The 15,055-nt window shown below is 55.1% G+C and overlaps 2 protein-coding genes across 5 annotated transcripts in view; one reads left to right on the forward strand and one right to left on the reverse strand.

The window, feature by feature from the left end:
• The window catches only part of GLS (glutaminase), a 55,459-nt gene extending 47,725 nt beyond the window's left edge, over positions 1-7,734 (forward strand). For both annotated transcript variants that reach the window (XM_023759666.1, XM_014460913.2), the window contains 4 exons: positions 430-491; positions 1,480-1,556; positions 1,642-1,705; positions 4,560-7,734. In XM_023759666.1, the coding sequence (XP_023615434.1) occupies positions 430-491; positions 1,480-1,556; positions 1,642-1,705; positions 4,560-4,716 (360 nt within the window). In that variant the 3' untranslated portion in view covers positions 4,717-7,734. The remainder of the gene's footprint in view (positions 1-429; positions 492-1,479; positions 1,557-1,641; positions 1,706-4,559) is intronic.
• Positions 7,735-10,260: 2,526 nt separating this feature from the next.
• The window catches only part of STAT1 (signal transducer and activator of transcription 1), a 32,767-nt gene continuing 27,972 nt past the window's right edge, over positions 10,261-15,055 (reverse strand). For 2 of the 3 annotated variants that reach the window (XM_014460884.2, XM_006082355.3), the window contains exon 24: positions 10,261-11,331. In XM_014460884.2, the coding sequence (XP_014316370.1) occupies positions 11,317-11,331 (15 nt within the window). In that variant the 3' untranslated portion in view covers positions 10,261-11,316. Of the gene's footprint in view, positions 11,332-13,438; positions 13,570-15,055 lie in introns of those variants that run through there. The other variant, XM_023759687.1, reaches the window with a different exon arrangement.

Below are 15,055 nucleotides of genomic sequence, written 5' to 3' on the forward strand. Positions count from 1 at the left end.
GATGGGGAGACGGTGACTGGGGCAGGGCCTCGGCGCTGGTCGGGCATGCCTTCGTTTTCAATCACGATGGGACGTGAATGCTGTGAGCACAGTCAGCTCACAGGCCCGGACACGCAGGGAGAAGGGTCCTGAACACATTTCAGAGGCCCAGCCGTGTGTTTCGCACGCAGGTTACAAGTTTGCATCCTTTTGCGCCAGGTGACACCATTCCATCCCTTCCCTCCCGCATCTAATCTTTAGTGTTGAATTTCCCCAGAATCCTCTAGTGAAACAGGAAAGTAACGCCCCCGTGCCTGCCTTAGGTGTGGACGTGCACGCAGTTGGGGTAACTGGGCGACCGGATGGAGCGTCCCCAGCTCGCGGGAACCCCCGGGTGCCCGTTCCATTCTGTGTCTTCCCCGTGAAGCCTGACTTTTCCTGTCTTCTCAGGTGAAGTCGGTGATAAACCTCTTGTTTGCGGCCTACACGGGCGACGTGTCTGCACTTCGGAGGTATGTTCCCGGGAGGCTGGCGAGCGGCTCACAGATGTTCATGAAGCAGCTTCTGGGCACGTGGCCACCTAAAGGTTAAACCTCACTTGCATGTCCCTCTAATAGAAAGGACCCAAACTAATGCTATTAAATGCCCGCTCCCAGGGCGCCAGGCTTGCTGTGCAGTCTCCTCCCTTCCTGCCTCCAGCGAAGCCCAGGCCCCTCTTGTCCTAAGTGGTAGCGGTGCAAACGCCTTCTCCAGCCCCAGGCACCCTCCACCCCGTCTCTGGCAGGAGGGGGAGGGAGGGGCAGTAAACAGGCCGCATGGCGCTGCCTATCTAACATCAGGCCTTTTGTGTAGAGCTGCAGCCCCAGTGTGATCAAGTCTGTGCTTAACTCCCGTCTGTAGAGTCTGTCAGTCCTTGTGTCTGGTCTTCATTGTTCTCACCACGAAAACAATGATTGGGCTGACAGGTGTTAGCTAACCTGCACTTCGCTGGTATTTGTATTGCAATATATAAATGTATGCAGTCAACGCATGTACACCTTAAACTTACATCAAGTTACATGTCAATTACATCTCCATACACATGTGCTCTCCAAAGACACTTAAGAAAAATAAGGTGATTGGTTCTGGCACTCTGTGGCCTGTAACCTGTTGAATGGGAGTCTGGGGGAACACTGAGTGAGGCGCTAGTTGCTGGCCCGCTGAAGCGCACACTTCGCAGGGTGGTGTCACTGTCCTTGAGTTTGAGTAACAGCGGAGTGACGCTCATCCTGTGCAGAGGGCGAACGCTTCCTCTTACCCAGCGAGAGCAAAACTGAGGAAGGGCACGAGGTGGCCGTGGCCAGGACGCCGGTCCCGACGGGACCGGGCCTCGAGCTCCGGGTGATGAGCCTGGTGGAGGGCCCTGCCTCCAGGACCTTAGCCCGACCCCAAGGGTGTGATGCTGTGTGAGTGTAATATTTTGTAAACACACAATGAAGAGCTGTGCCTCCACGTTTTCAGATTCGCCCTGTCGGCCATGGACATGGAGCAGCGGGACTATGACTCCAGAACGGCCCTCCACGTGGCTGCCGCGGAGGGTAAGGACGTGGCCCCCGTGTCCACTTGTTTTTCAGACTTGGTCTCGACTCGGCACTCACTCTGCCTGCTTTGTGTTGGATACAGGTCACGTTGAAGTGGTGAAATTCTTGCTGGAAGCCTGCAAAGTCAACCCTTTCCCCAAGGACAGGTGAGCCCAACAGGCCTTCCAACACCGTGGCCGGTCGGGGTGGATCACACAGGTCCAGGGTACGCTGGTTAAGGGTGGCGTGTTTAAACCCACCAGGTGTCTGTGGGAGGCGTGCTTGAACTTGGGGTGGTGCCTTCTAAAGGCAACACCAAACCGTGTCTGCTGGGGAGAGGGTCCTCTCTCCCCTATTCTATTTCTTACCCAAAGATGGTCTCTTGTCCAGCATTTTTCACGTCAGTGTGAGTGTGGTCAGCACATGTAGGAAGGAAACAACTGTTTGCCCTTGGAAAGAGGAAGTAGGAACTGTGTCCTCAGGGGTTTTCAACTACAAGGGGTAGCCGAGACATGGACAGGAGCGCACTTAGAAGGTGTATGAATGCTGCTGTTCTGGAGCCCCCAGCGAGCGTACGGGGTTTCCGAAATGCCCCGATTGGGCCCGAGTCCCTCTCGGAGGCTTCGAGGACGTGGGACTTCAATCTGTGCTCTGGGGAGACGAGGCTGGAAGGCCGGGAGAGACGGGCCTGGAACACAGTTCGCTCCTCTCCTCTCCCTCGGCCCACATGGCAAACTGCCACTCATCCTGCAGGAAACGTGTCCAGGGGACGGCCCAGGAGCAGTGCAGCACGTGTATCTGCTCGAGCTCTCCCCACGCACCTGCACGTCAGAACTGCACGTGTGCTTATGGCTCACACGGTAGAACTGCACGTGCGCTTACGGACTTAGGTGCCCCAGTGTCTACAAGGGTTACGTCCTGTTGGATTGACCCCTTTATCATCATGTAGTGCCCGTCTGTCTCTTCTCACAGCCTTTTAGCCTTGTTGTTCAAGTGTAGTTTGTCTGATGTGAGTATTTCTACCCCAGCTTTTTCTTCCCTTTGTATGGAATGTTTTTTCCATCCCTTTACTTTCAATCTGTATTTTTCACTGAGGTGGATCCCTTGTAGACAACATACATAGGCGTCTTGCTATCCGTTTTGCTACCCTGTGTCTTCTGACCCATGGGTCAATGAGGAAGGAGAATAAAGATTTAGAAGAATGGAAGGAGAGAAACACTCGGAGAGATTGGATATTAATGAGTGTGGATTGGATAACTGAGGACTGTATTAAGTTTGGAGCATGTTGGTTATTCTCTAGTTAAGGTTTTACTTTTTTAAATTAGAGGTTTGGCTTTTATTAGGTCAGCTTGCAAGAAATGCAGGAAAGTTATGGAGTCCGTGTCTGAAAATTGTGAGCAACTTTGTCAGTGTGGTAACACATTGGTTCTCTAAGGCCATACCTTTATTAGCAGCATCCTAAAACCTCACGCTGGGACGACAACCCTCCCTTTTATCCCCAGACGTGACGCCGACGCAGGCTCTTTCCTTAGCAAGAAACTGAACAGCGCTCCTCTCGCTCTATTTATAATCCAACCACATTACTCGCCACGTGTGGCGATACCTACTGTGCTTGCGTATTTAAGGATTGGGGTGTGTTGTGGTTTTTTTGTCCTAATTGGCCAGTAGGAACGTGGAAGTGAAGTACCCATCTGATAGCAAAGGTTAGCTAAGCAAATAACTTGGTAACTAGGTATTCAACTATTTGAGATTTTAAGTTAAACCAAGACAGTTCTTTCTTCTGTTTCATAGTCAGCATCACCTCCACTTGAAGAATAGGCTTGAGCAAATTTAGTGTATTCTGTAAAGTTGATATTTTGCATTATTTCACGGAAAAAGTTGTAAAAAAGGTAACTTGCAGTTAACATTCAATCCCCACCCCCCCTAGAAAGACAGGGGACTGAAAACTGTCCTCACCTCCCATTTAAGGCCACCGACTCCCTAAATAAATGAAGGCCAGTAAAGAAGTAAAAGCAACTTAATTCAGCTGGGGACTTTTGCGGGGAAAAATACATGTAAAATGTTACTTACCTGATTTTAAAAATTAAGAACAGGTTACCAAACTTTATCCAGAAATATTTTTCAAGTGAACCTGTATATACAAAACCTTGTGGGTCCATATGGTGGCCTCCTCCAGAAGGTGAAAGGTTAAGGACAGAGATGGAGGAAACAGAAGGAAGGGAAGCCAGAAGGTGGCGAGTGGCATCAGCCCGAGCGCCTGGCGGCCAAGGATCAGCGACATGAGTGAGGAGGAAGGGGGGCTTCATCGTTTGAGGTGTTAGGGGGCCAGCGGTCACCCTCTGTCCCTTCCTTGGGTTGTGTCACAGTCAGCCTCATTTCTTAAAAGGCTAGTGAGCTGGTTCGCCACTGCTGGCCACTCTTCATGTCTTCTCATCGTCGGTCTTCCCCTGTCACCCTCAGAGCACAACCCCAGCAACACGGCGGGCAGGCAGGGGTTGTGCTCCTGCCCCTGCGTGGCCCTGGGTCCCACCTTCACCAGAGATGAACACGCCCATCCCTCGGGGTCGATCTTGCTCCTACGATGTGTGCTTGCGCCCTGACGAGGTCGCGGTTATTTCCAGGCCCTTGAGATTCACTGTGATTCAAAGTAATAGGAACATAATTTTCCTAGCAAAGGCTGGGGCGTGGATGCTACAAACCTGCGTTTTCTTTGGACTTTTTGTTGAGAGAGAGCTCCCTTGAGCTTTTCAGGGAGACCCAACTCGGGGGTCAGGAGCCCCCTGTGTCCATCAGCACCAGGACTTGCCCTCCGAGGCACCTACACACTGTCCTCCTCCTCCCCAGGCCTCCAGGCTGCCCCCCAGGCCGCTTTTTGAACCACAAGCCCCTTCTGTTTATTCCTCCCACTGGTGGTTGCTGGTCGCATGAACCACGGCCCTTCCCTGCCCCGAGCCCGGAGGTGCAGGCTGCGCTCCGTCCTCCGAGGCGCCTCACGCCCTGTCCTGTGTGCTGCCCGCCCAGGTGGAACAACACGCCCATGGACGAGGCACTGCACTTCGGCCACCACGACGTGTTCAAGATCCTCCAGGAGTACCAGGGCCAGTACACGCCGCAGGGCGACGCCGACGACGGGAAGGAGAACCAGACGGTGCACAAGAACCTCGACGGCCTCTTGTAACGCCCGGAGCCCACGCAGTCACCTACCTGTGTCACGTGGACTTGGTCATGGCGCGTGTGTCTTTCTGCCTCTAGGTGTGTCTCCTGCAGCGTGGGTCAGCGCCGTGCGACCGGCAGTCTCTCCGCTGTACGCCCAGGACAAACCTGATCTCCTGGGGACAAAATAGAAATAAAACCACCTCCCTCCACAATGTGAGCACTGTGGACCTGGTGCACTGTAGAATCCGATGTAGTAGTGCCAGTGCTGGCTTAGCGTGAGCTCCTCATGATTCTTGTGTTTCGTGGACTTTGTTTTACGCATCAATAGAAATTAAGCTGTTATATAAACAGCCTGTCCACAGGGGCGAGGCTGCCTTTAGAAGCAAAATAGTGTGATTTCCAGGACTCCACATATAGACTTAGTCTGAGCGTTTGAACAACTGCGTGCACTTATGGTTGTGTGTTGAAGATTTCTCCCATCCCCCTCGCTTCATGATGTGACTTTAAAAATTATCATAGTTAACAGCTGTGAGTAGGATAGACCAACTCTGATCAGACTATCAGGGCATCTGTTCAAGGTATGTTTGGTGACCAAAAAAGTGTGTCAATGGAGTTCTACTACTTTTGGAAATTTTTCCTTTTTCTACGTCCCCAGCCTCTGCCCTTTAGCTGGGCAAGCGGGTGTGGCAGGCCCGTCCTCATGTTTCCACACACGTCAGATCTGGCATCTGAGCTGTAAGGAGCTGCCTGTCTATAGCTGAACCAGACAAACCGGGTACGCACTGGCCACATTTACCCGCCCAGAGGGGATGTGCTACTGTGGCTCTAAGACGACATTTCTCAGCTTCCAGGGTAACGTGAGAAGCGCTCCGAGTCACGAGGGGAACAGCTGCAGAAGCTGCACCGAGAGGTCTGTTCCCTGTGGGGTCCACCAGGTCACTCGGTTCCTCAATTCTCTAGCGGACCCTTGGGTGCACTGCAGCGTTTAACAACAAGGCCAGTTCATTTTAAATTGAGCCCCAGCATTTTTCGGGGAAGGAATTTCACATATACTTTATCATACCTCAGAGGTGAAGGGGTATGTTAGTGAGAATATCTGATATTAAGTGCACACATACACACACGCACATGCACACACACGCACGCACGCACGCACGCACATGCACACACGCGCCTCGACTTCTTCGAAGCTGTTTAGTGAAATGAGCAGAACTCTCAACCCCAGAAGAGCTGGTGGCTACATTAATACGGCAAATCCCTTCCCCTTTTCTATTGGCAACACGCTGCTTCCGAGGTTCATGGTGCCTGACGGCCCGTTGACCCCGCCAGCGGCCTCCACGTGTTTCGATTTTTGCTTCCGTCTAAGTTAGTGGCTCGGCCCCGCCCGCTCCCTGACAGCGCGTCCTTGAGGACGTGTGGCCGTGGCCGTGGCCGTGGCGGACTGAGCTGCCAGCACGAGGCCGGCCGTGTGTCTGTGGGAACGAGGCGGCAGGCCTCCAGCCGGCGGGTGCTCCTGCCCCGGAGCCCGTGGAGCCAGGCGGCCGGGGAGTAGCGTTGCCCCGGGCAGAACCCCCACCCGACACAGGTGGGGTCCCCGCTTCAGAAGCAGCGCTGTGCTGAGGGAGCACTCAGACGGCTCCTGTGCGGAAGGTTACTGATGACCTGGACGCTTTTCTTTAATGAAAAGAGGTTCTCGCTATTATTTCCGAACAAAGTCTTCACCTTTTCTCCGATTAAGACTATTTTGTAAAATCTTGTGGTTTAGCTCGATGTGCCCTTATCTACCCACGAGGTTATGTGCGCTGCACGCTGGCTGTGGCCGACAGTTGTGAGTACCTTCGGTTTAAATGCTTTGGGCTGTGCTGCTAATGGATGCCACCTGTATACTCCAAAGATCTCTGTGTTTTGGCGTTAGGCTCCTCCGCCCAGGAGAGCGCTCTGGTGTTTACTCAACCTTTTACTCACTGCTGTTTGCTGCTCTGGGCTCTCATCACGGGTGTAATGTGCTGCCCCCACGCTCCCCCTGCCCCTGAACTGGGGAGCTGGGCGAGTGGTCGGCCATGGGGTGCTGTTGTCTGTCTGGCCGGGCCTGGGTGACCGCATGTTGGGTTTAGACTCTTCCTGGGGATTGTTCAGCTATGAATGTATTTGCCGCCAGAACCTCCCACAGTGAACCTGATCGTTAACTGTTCAGTTGTAAGTATTCTGAAGTCGGGAAATATTTATTTTAAGTGAAATCAGGTAGTGTTGCTTTCCACAGCATAATAAACACATGTATAAAAAAAACCCATGACAATGAAATTTTTAAAAAAACAGCCACGGGGTCTCTGCCAGCCCTGGGGTGGGCATGCCCTGGGCACGGCCGCGCTTGGCTGGGTCGGACCCATTCCTGATGCCCGCGGAGAGCCAGGCGCCGGGCTAGGTGTCGGGGCGGGCCCCGTGGTGGTGAACGTGAGAGCCCTGTGTGGACTCGATCTCTGAAAGCGAGAGGGTGGGGGCGGGGCAGTCTTCCTGGTCTCACCGGCTGACCTCACAGTGAAGTGAGTAAATCTGCAAGTAGCTCAGGAATGTGTGAGGCGGCACTTAAACCAAAGGCGGGGGGCGGGGGTTACAGTTAGATGGACAGGACGAGGTTCAGGAGGAGACTGGGGAAGGCACGTGTGTGTTCAGATGGGAAGGTCAGAGAATTAAGTCAGCTATTAAAAGGGGCAAAGACTGGGTGTTTCGATTCTGTTCCGGAGCCTGAGCCCCGGCCTCTGTGTGCCCCTGCTGCCCCCACCCCCACCCCCAGGGGTCAGTGAGGGCCGCTAGGAAGTGAGTCCAACAAGCAGCCATGAAGCAAGAGCGGCTCAAGGCGCTTCCCTCTGGGACAAGAAATGGGAGAGGCTGTGAGCAGACACCACACCGGGCGCAGAGGGCGCTGACCCAGAGCTTAGCTAGTGTGATGGCAGGTGTGTGAGCGCTCTCTGTGCAGGTGCCTCTGAGCACCTTTATACGCTTTGTGCACCCATATAAACCCAATAAACGTGTTTAAACTGCTTGCCTGTGGCTCTTTCTTCAATGGGTCACATAAAACGTTCCATTTCTCCTTGTGGGAGACACAAAGCCGGGAGCTGAGTCTTAGGTCAGTTTCACTGAAGAGCTGCTAGTACATGACCTCGTCGAAGGAGGTTCGGAACAAATGCCGCCTTCGGTTCCCTAAAACCACTGTAAGGCCATTTCCTTGAGATTGTGCACGTTTTTATAGAACATTTGCAGTTTCGGAGCTTCGGGCTATGTCCGTCTCCTGCTTTGATGAGTGAGATGACGGTGCCCGAGCGATGGCCCAGGGCCTCAGAGCACCCCCCACCCACAGCCGGGCTCTTCTCCGACTTGTTTCCCGCGTCTCCCACACCAGGGCGCTGGCTCAGGGCAGGTGCTCAGTGTGTGTGATGAACCGGTAAACGACCGAATACCCAGAAGCAGCCATTCGAGGAAATGCCCGTCCTGCGGGGGCAGCACCAGGTCTCACACGGGCACCAGGATTCTGGAAACAGTTCCTGGCTTTTCTCGCTTTCCCTGGGATGGCCAGAGGCGAGTGAAGCACTCCGTTCCTCAAGACTTCCTATTCCACTCTCGCTGACAGCCAGCAGGCAGACTGAACGCGGTTAACGCCAGGTAAGTAGCAAGATCTTGTCCTGCCATCCCGGGCAGCCCTCTTCCCCAGGGAGGAGGCATTTCCCCCAGGTGCCACCTGCAAGCGACGGAACACGGCACAGACACCACTCGGATCACCCCTACACACGCCCTGAGCCACCTCTACTCGTGACTCACACGTGACCGACTGTGTGAGAACACGCGGACCCTGGCAGCGGGCACTGGCTCCGTTCCCCGCAGGGTCCCCTGTGTGAGTCCTGCAGGGACGGAAGGGAGAGGGAGGCTGTGGGTCATGGTGCTCGTCTGGCTTCGGAACACCGCTGCTGCCCGACACCCTCCCACAGCGTGAAGTCGCTGCCAGTCCTCGCCCTACTCCCCAGCACACGTGCCTCTATCTGAGAGCACCTGGGGGAAGGGCACCTTTCTGCACGGGGCAGTGACGTCCCAGCAACAGCTCCCGGGTCACGGAGGGTGGGAGTTAGATGGAGACGAGACAGAGTCCCACCTGACAGGCACTGCAGCATGAAGCCGTGTCAGCAGCACCGACATTCATTAGAACGAGTGCCTCGTTATTTGTGCACAGGGGGCAGCTGTGGTCGCAAGGCCACGGGACTCATTTGCTCTTTAGGGCGCCCATCACAGCCTTTCTCACGTGTCCTCTCTGACCACTGCCACGGACCACCTCGACTCTGATGGCGAGCGGGTGAGGAACACAACACTGAGCAAGACGCTGTTGTTAATCTCATTTTAAAGCAGTGGCGGGGCTTTTCCTGCCAGGGCCATTGGATATTTATAACGTCATTCTCGGGCCAAACAAAAGTATCAACTTAAAAAGTAGTAGCCTGCTGCCCTGGCTGCTGTGGCTCCGTGGATAGAGCATCAGCCTGCAGACTGAAGGGTCCCAGGCTCAATTCCGGTCAAGGGCACATGCCGGGTTGTGGGCTCGATCCCCAGTAGGGGTGTGCGGGAGATAGCCAGTCAACGATTCTCTCTCATCATTGATGTTTCTCTCTCTCCCTCTCCCTCTCTGAGTTAAATAAAAATATATTTTAAAAAATTAGCCTGCTCTATTTGGTCAAATATGTAATTAGCTCACCCCTCATGCCTTGGCAGGGCCAGACCGAAGGGCCTTATACAGCCCACGGGACAGACGTTCCCCACCCTTTTTAAAGGACTGATCATTGTTCTATGAAAAACAGCAGCAGCAAGAACAAGAAAAGTAAAATAAATTCACCCAGATCTCTGACCCCACCCCCCAAAAAAGGAAGTATATTTTTAAGTTTAATCATAAGTTAAAAAAAATGAGAAAACACCAAACCTACACATAATGCCAGTAACGTGTCAGATCTCCGCACCGAATGCTGTCAGTGAGACCGGCGCTGGCACTGAACGCTTCCTGAGAAGCGAGCAGTCCCTCGGCCAGTGCGTTCGATGAAGTCACCCAGACGCTCACGGGCAGAACGCAGGCCAGAGAGGGGAGCACAGCAACGAGAAGCAAGGGTTGGCTGAAGTCTTTGTTCCTTTATCCTTTCAGTTTACAAAGTCCACGCACACCCAGCCAGGCTGCTGCCGCCTCAGGTGTGAAGGGAGAGGAGCCGTGGCTGGTGCTCAGTCCAAAGGACCAGGTGCACGTGCATGCAGTGCAGTCGGGAGGCGTCAGCTTTAATTCAGAGCAGACGTCAAGCAAACCCATCCCCACCCGAAAAGCACAGCATTGCTCAGTGACTCAGTGACGGCGGCGACGGCGGGAGCACAGACGCAGCTACGAGGACAGCAGGCTGCGAAGACCCCCGTCAAACCCGACCCCCACACTTGATCTCTGTGTCAGAACTAAGGAAGGAAGAAGGCATGTAACAACACACGTCACAAATGCCACCCAGTCAGAACGGGTCTGGGAGAAGCACGGACAGACGGTGGGACCATTTGCAAATGCCTTTTTCAGAAAAAACACTTTATCAGTGAAAAGAAGCCATTGTCCACGCGGTTACACAGCACGAGCTTTCAAGGATTTGGTTCTCAGACTACCTCTGGTTAACGATTGGCCAGTTACATTCTTTCTTTCTCAATTTGAAAATGTTATGACTAGGAGACTAAATACCAGCGAATAACAATAAAGACAAGTTAACCCATTAAGAAACAAGAATTGAGTTTCGGAGTTCGTCTACACCTGATTACTCTCCACCTTTGAAAGAATATCAGCGGCTGGGAACAGCTGTTCCCGGATAGAGCGTGAAGGCGATCGAGCTGACCAGCGGCCGTGATGGAGGCAGCGTCTTCAGCTGTGGACACTCACGCTTAAACAGAAAACACGACTCCCGAATGTGGGGATGTGCGGCCTTCCACGGGTGTGAGCCAGAATCATCACCGTGACAGCAAAGCGAATCCTCCCGGGAGAGAATCTGTCTTTGGCTGCGAGTGGCTAGGTGGGCGTTATAATAAAATACAGGACACAGCTGTTCCCCCTGCCCAGGTTCAGGATGGCTACCTCTGTTAGGAGGGGATGCGATTCGAGATAAACTTAGCTTAAACTGTTTCCTAGGGAAACCAGGGGAAAACTTCCAGCCATATTTAAGGCAGAGAAAACAAACACGAATTCTCCAGAAGAGGATCGGCAGAAGCCCCTAAGCCAGCAGGGTCTGTCCCGACCCCCGCGGGCTGGCCCTGGCTGGGCGAGTGGCATTGCTGGGTGCTGCCGGCGCCTCCCCTTCCCGCTCTCACCCTGGGAGTCCTGATGCTTTCGTGTGTAGCCCCGCTCGCTCCACTCGTGGAGAGGGCCTCTCCCTTTTACCTTTAACGAGACGCATGCAGCCCTGCAGGGGAACAGGTGTCTCTGAATTAGGGGAAATCCACTTGCTATCAACAGGCTGCAGCACACTGTGGGCCTTTCTTCCCTTTCCCTAGAAGCAGGATGCGAAGGACAGAACAGCAGGAGGGAGCACAGGCGGGAGGGACAGGTGTCGGCAGAGGAGACGAGAAAGCTCGTGCTCTATACTGCGTTCATCTGTGGAGAGAGGAAACGTAGGTCGGTTTAGTGCACGGCCTGGTGCAGGGCAGGCTCACAGCTTTCACATTGTTAACAAAGAAGCAGGAAGACGATTCCAACAGCACACAACCGTGGCCGAGAGGCTGTCAGCATGGCTCCCTCCGGACTCTCAGAGACCTTCCCATCCCCTAAGCTGACGGATTAGTGCTCTGCAGCTGGGTGGCTTAGGCCTGGCCACCCATCGGGCTGCACAAAGCTTTCGGCTGTTATGCAACCAGCAAATCTGCTCCTGCAAACCAGGGAGGGTGTGGGGGAAACGGTGGATGTGCCTACAGGCCGCTCAGCAGGAATAAGACACGACTGTCTCAGGTGGGGGGAGAGCAGCAGGACTCGTAGGAGCCCCTGCCTCCAGCAGTGCCTCCTGCTCAGCGGCCTGAAGGCGGCACCTGGCAGGCGGCCGGCCGTGCTCACCCAGAGGACACCGCCCACTGCCGGGCTGGGCTCTCCCTACTGGCACCTAGTGAGCGAGGCCGGGGCGCCACTGAGCATCCTGCACACTGACCGACCTGCAGGAGGGGTGCGCAGCCCGAAGCGCCCCGTGAAGTAAGGCCGTTCTTTCCGATCCCAGTGCTCACCAGGGGTGGCACCTGGCAAGGTTGCAGAGAAGTGAGTTTGGAAGAGCACGCGACTGGGCAAACCACGGAGGGGGAAGCAGCGATTCCTAGAGGAAAGGGGCTCAGGGAGGCCCTCGGAGCTTGGGAGCGAGGAGCTAAGGGGGAGGGGGAAGGAAGGCAGGGCGAGCTCCCTGGAGGGAAAGCGCCAGGAAAAGGATTTTGGATGAAAAGCACAATGAAGGTTTGCCCAGTGCGGCTGATGCTGCCAAGGTGTGGGTAGGGGGTAGACTTCGGAGGAGTGGGAGGGAGGAAGCCTGGACTCGAACCCGCCCCTGTTCCTCAGCAGCTGACGGGCGTGTTCGCTGGCCTCGCTGCGTCTCAGGTCCTCCCCCCCCCCCAGGAGGCGAAGGCGGATGGGGTGCTCCAGGGCTAAATTGGACACAGACCGCCGGTGTGGCAGACAGACAACAGCAACAATGACTAAATGTCCCTATCGTCACGTCAGCTCTGACCAAAGGCCTGGGAGAGGCGATGGGGTTTCCTGGCACCGAGGAGAAAGTTTATTGGACAGGAAATCCCGGCTAAACACGCACTGGGGTCCTGCGCGGGAGCACGTGTGCCGTCTCCGGACAACCTCCCGGGGCCTGCGGGCTCCTGCTCCCGAGGGGCACTGGCATCGCCCACACCCACCCACCCCGGGCCACCCGTGCCCAGCGCTGCTGCCTCCAGACCTGGGCCTAGCTGCTCTGTGGGGGTTACTCCGGGTCACAGCAGGTGCCCTATTCCAGGAGTGGGTGCTGATGGGCAGGGTGGCCCAGGTGAGGACAGACCATCTGACAGAAGGGAGGGGGTCTACTCAGTCTGGGACGAACCCAGCGCTTGTGTCTAGGCAGTGCTGCCCCGCACGCAGGCCTCTAGCTCCTTAAGTCCTCTCCACCTGTAATCGTGTGTGTGTGTGTGTGTGTGTGTGTGTGTGTGTGTGTGTGTGTGAAACAGGGTTATTTATTCTATATGGACCTGTGGCCCTGAAATGAAAGAAATCATCCGGAATGGGATGGGGTGGCTACAGGGGACATCCTGAGACCCCCAGCCATTGCCAGCATTTATTTAGAGCAGTGATTCTCAACCTTCCTAGTGCTGCGACCCTTTAATACAGTTCCTCATGTTGTGGTGACCCCCAATTTCATTGTTACAAATTGAACATAATTAAAGCATAGTGATTAATCACAAAAACAATATGTAATTATATATGTGTTTTCCAATGGTCTTAGGCGACCCCTGTGAAAGGGTCGTCGACCCCCAAAGGGGTCTCGACCCACAGGTTGCGAACCGCTGATTTAGACGGTTTCCATTGCTCTCCCAGGATCACTGAGAGCGCGGAGCATGTGCACTGCCCACAGATGGAGGAAACAAATCCATCTTATTTCCTCGGGCCCCGGGAGATAACGGATTTGACAGATTTAGAACTCCAATGTCAGGCCCCAGCACAGGCCTCTCACCCCAGGCAAACGCCCGTCCATAGCAGATCAGAAGCCCTGCCCCGCCCGCCTGCCAGACCACTTCCCCAGGCGCGGGCGGGCTCTGAATGGAGCAGAGGCCGCTGTTTGTGGGAGGCGTCTGCGATGGTGGACGAGGGCAGGCTCTCCACACACCCCGGGATTCAAATATCCGCCCTTCACTCACTGCTCTAAGTCAAGTGACCTAATGGGGGTGCCTTTTCCACCCCCGCAGAATGGGAGTAACAGTACTGCCAGCTCGGAAGGTGGTGTGAGGACCGAGTCATTACCTGTGAGTACCTGGCACACAGCCAGCCTGAGGAGTGTCGCCTGAGGGGTGGCGATGCCCACGAGGATCAGGCCGTGCTCAGGGACAATGGAGGCGTCAGAAAGGCAGCTGTGTTTTGGCTCCACTGGCCTGTCTCACATGCTCTCTCTCTTTCCCCCCTAAATACATGTTTATTGATCTCAGAGAGGAAGGGGGAGGGAGAGAGAAACCATCCATGATGAGAGAGAATCACTGATTGGCTGCCTCCTGCACGCCTCCTACTGGGGATCGAGCCCACAACCTGGGCCTGTGCCCTGACCAGAATCGAACCGTGACCTCCTGGTTCATAGGTCGACGCTCAGCCACTAGGCCACGCGGCCGGCTCACACGTTCTCAACAGGCTCTCTATTTACGCCTCTCACTCGGCTCTCAAAGCACTTCCACCAGGGCCGGGGGGACACTAACAGAGGACGGGCCCTTACACACGAGGTGCCTTGTCCACCCGTCCACAGGAACAGAACTGCTGTGCTGTTTCACTACCTGAGCATTTCCCCAAGTGACTGAGAGGCATTTGTCAGCAATCAGGAAGCATAAGGAAGGCCGGTGTGAGGATTTTAGCCTGTGCTGCCTCAGGTGAGGACAAAAGAGAAAGTGGCATACCGGAAACTTTCCTGATGTTTTATAAACGCATTCCCTGCCCGCATGGACCTGGGACCTGAGGGTGTGCAGAGCAGAGCCCATGCGGCCTCCCCCCCGGCCTCCCGCGACGACTGCCCGCCGGTCGGTGCGGGTCTGCGGAGATGCAGAAAGGCCGGTAAGGACAGAGGGTGTCTGGAAGCTGTGAAACACTTCCTTCACAATGAACTGGAATGGCTTCATGTGGAAAAGCTTAAAATTAAACAGCGTCAGCAAAAACCCAGCCAACCAAAAACATCGAGACGGAGGATTTCAGGCAGACGGGAGACAACAGGTCTGACCGACCGGAGTGGAAACGCCCTCCTCCCACAGGAAGAGGCCTCGGACCTGACCCTCTCGAACTGCTTCCCTCCGGCCCAGGTGCCAGCAGCTCCCACCAGTCCCACCCGGGAGCAGGTGGGAGGCTCCCTGCTGCTGCCACGTCTCCCATCAGCACTGTAGTTACCAAGCTCTAGCCCCCCGACAAGTAACAGCTCCCCCCAAAGCAGCAGGCCCGAGGCAAACCCGGTCTAAGGGTCCTAGTCCCTGAAGGCTGGGAAGCCGCCAAAGGACCACCTCACAGGGCGAGGGGCTCCCCACCTCTGAGCTGTCACTAGTTTTTGGAAGGTGCTGCCGCCAGGGGGGAATCCTGGGGGCGATGTGGCTTGTTTAGGCGCAGCCGACCGGAA

Source organism: Myotis lucifugus, unplaced genomic scaffold (genome assembly GCF_000147115.1).
Source record: "Myotis lucifugus unplaced genomic scaffold, Myoluc2.0 scaffold_3, whole genome shotgun sequence".
Lineage (NCBI taxonomy): Eukaryota > Metazoa > Chordata > Mammalia > Chiroptera > Vespertilionidae > Myotis > Myotis lucifugus.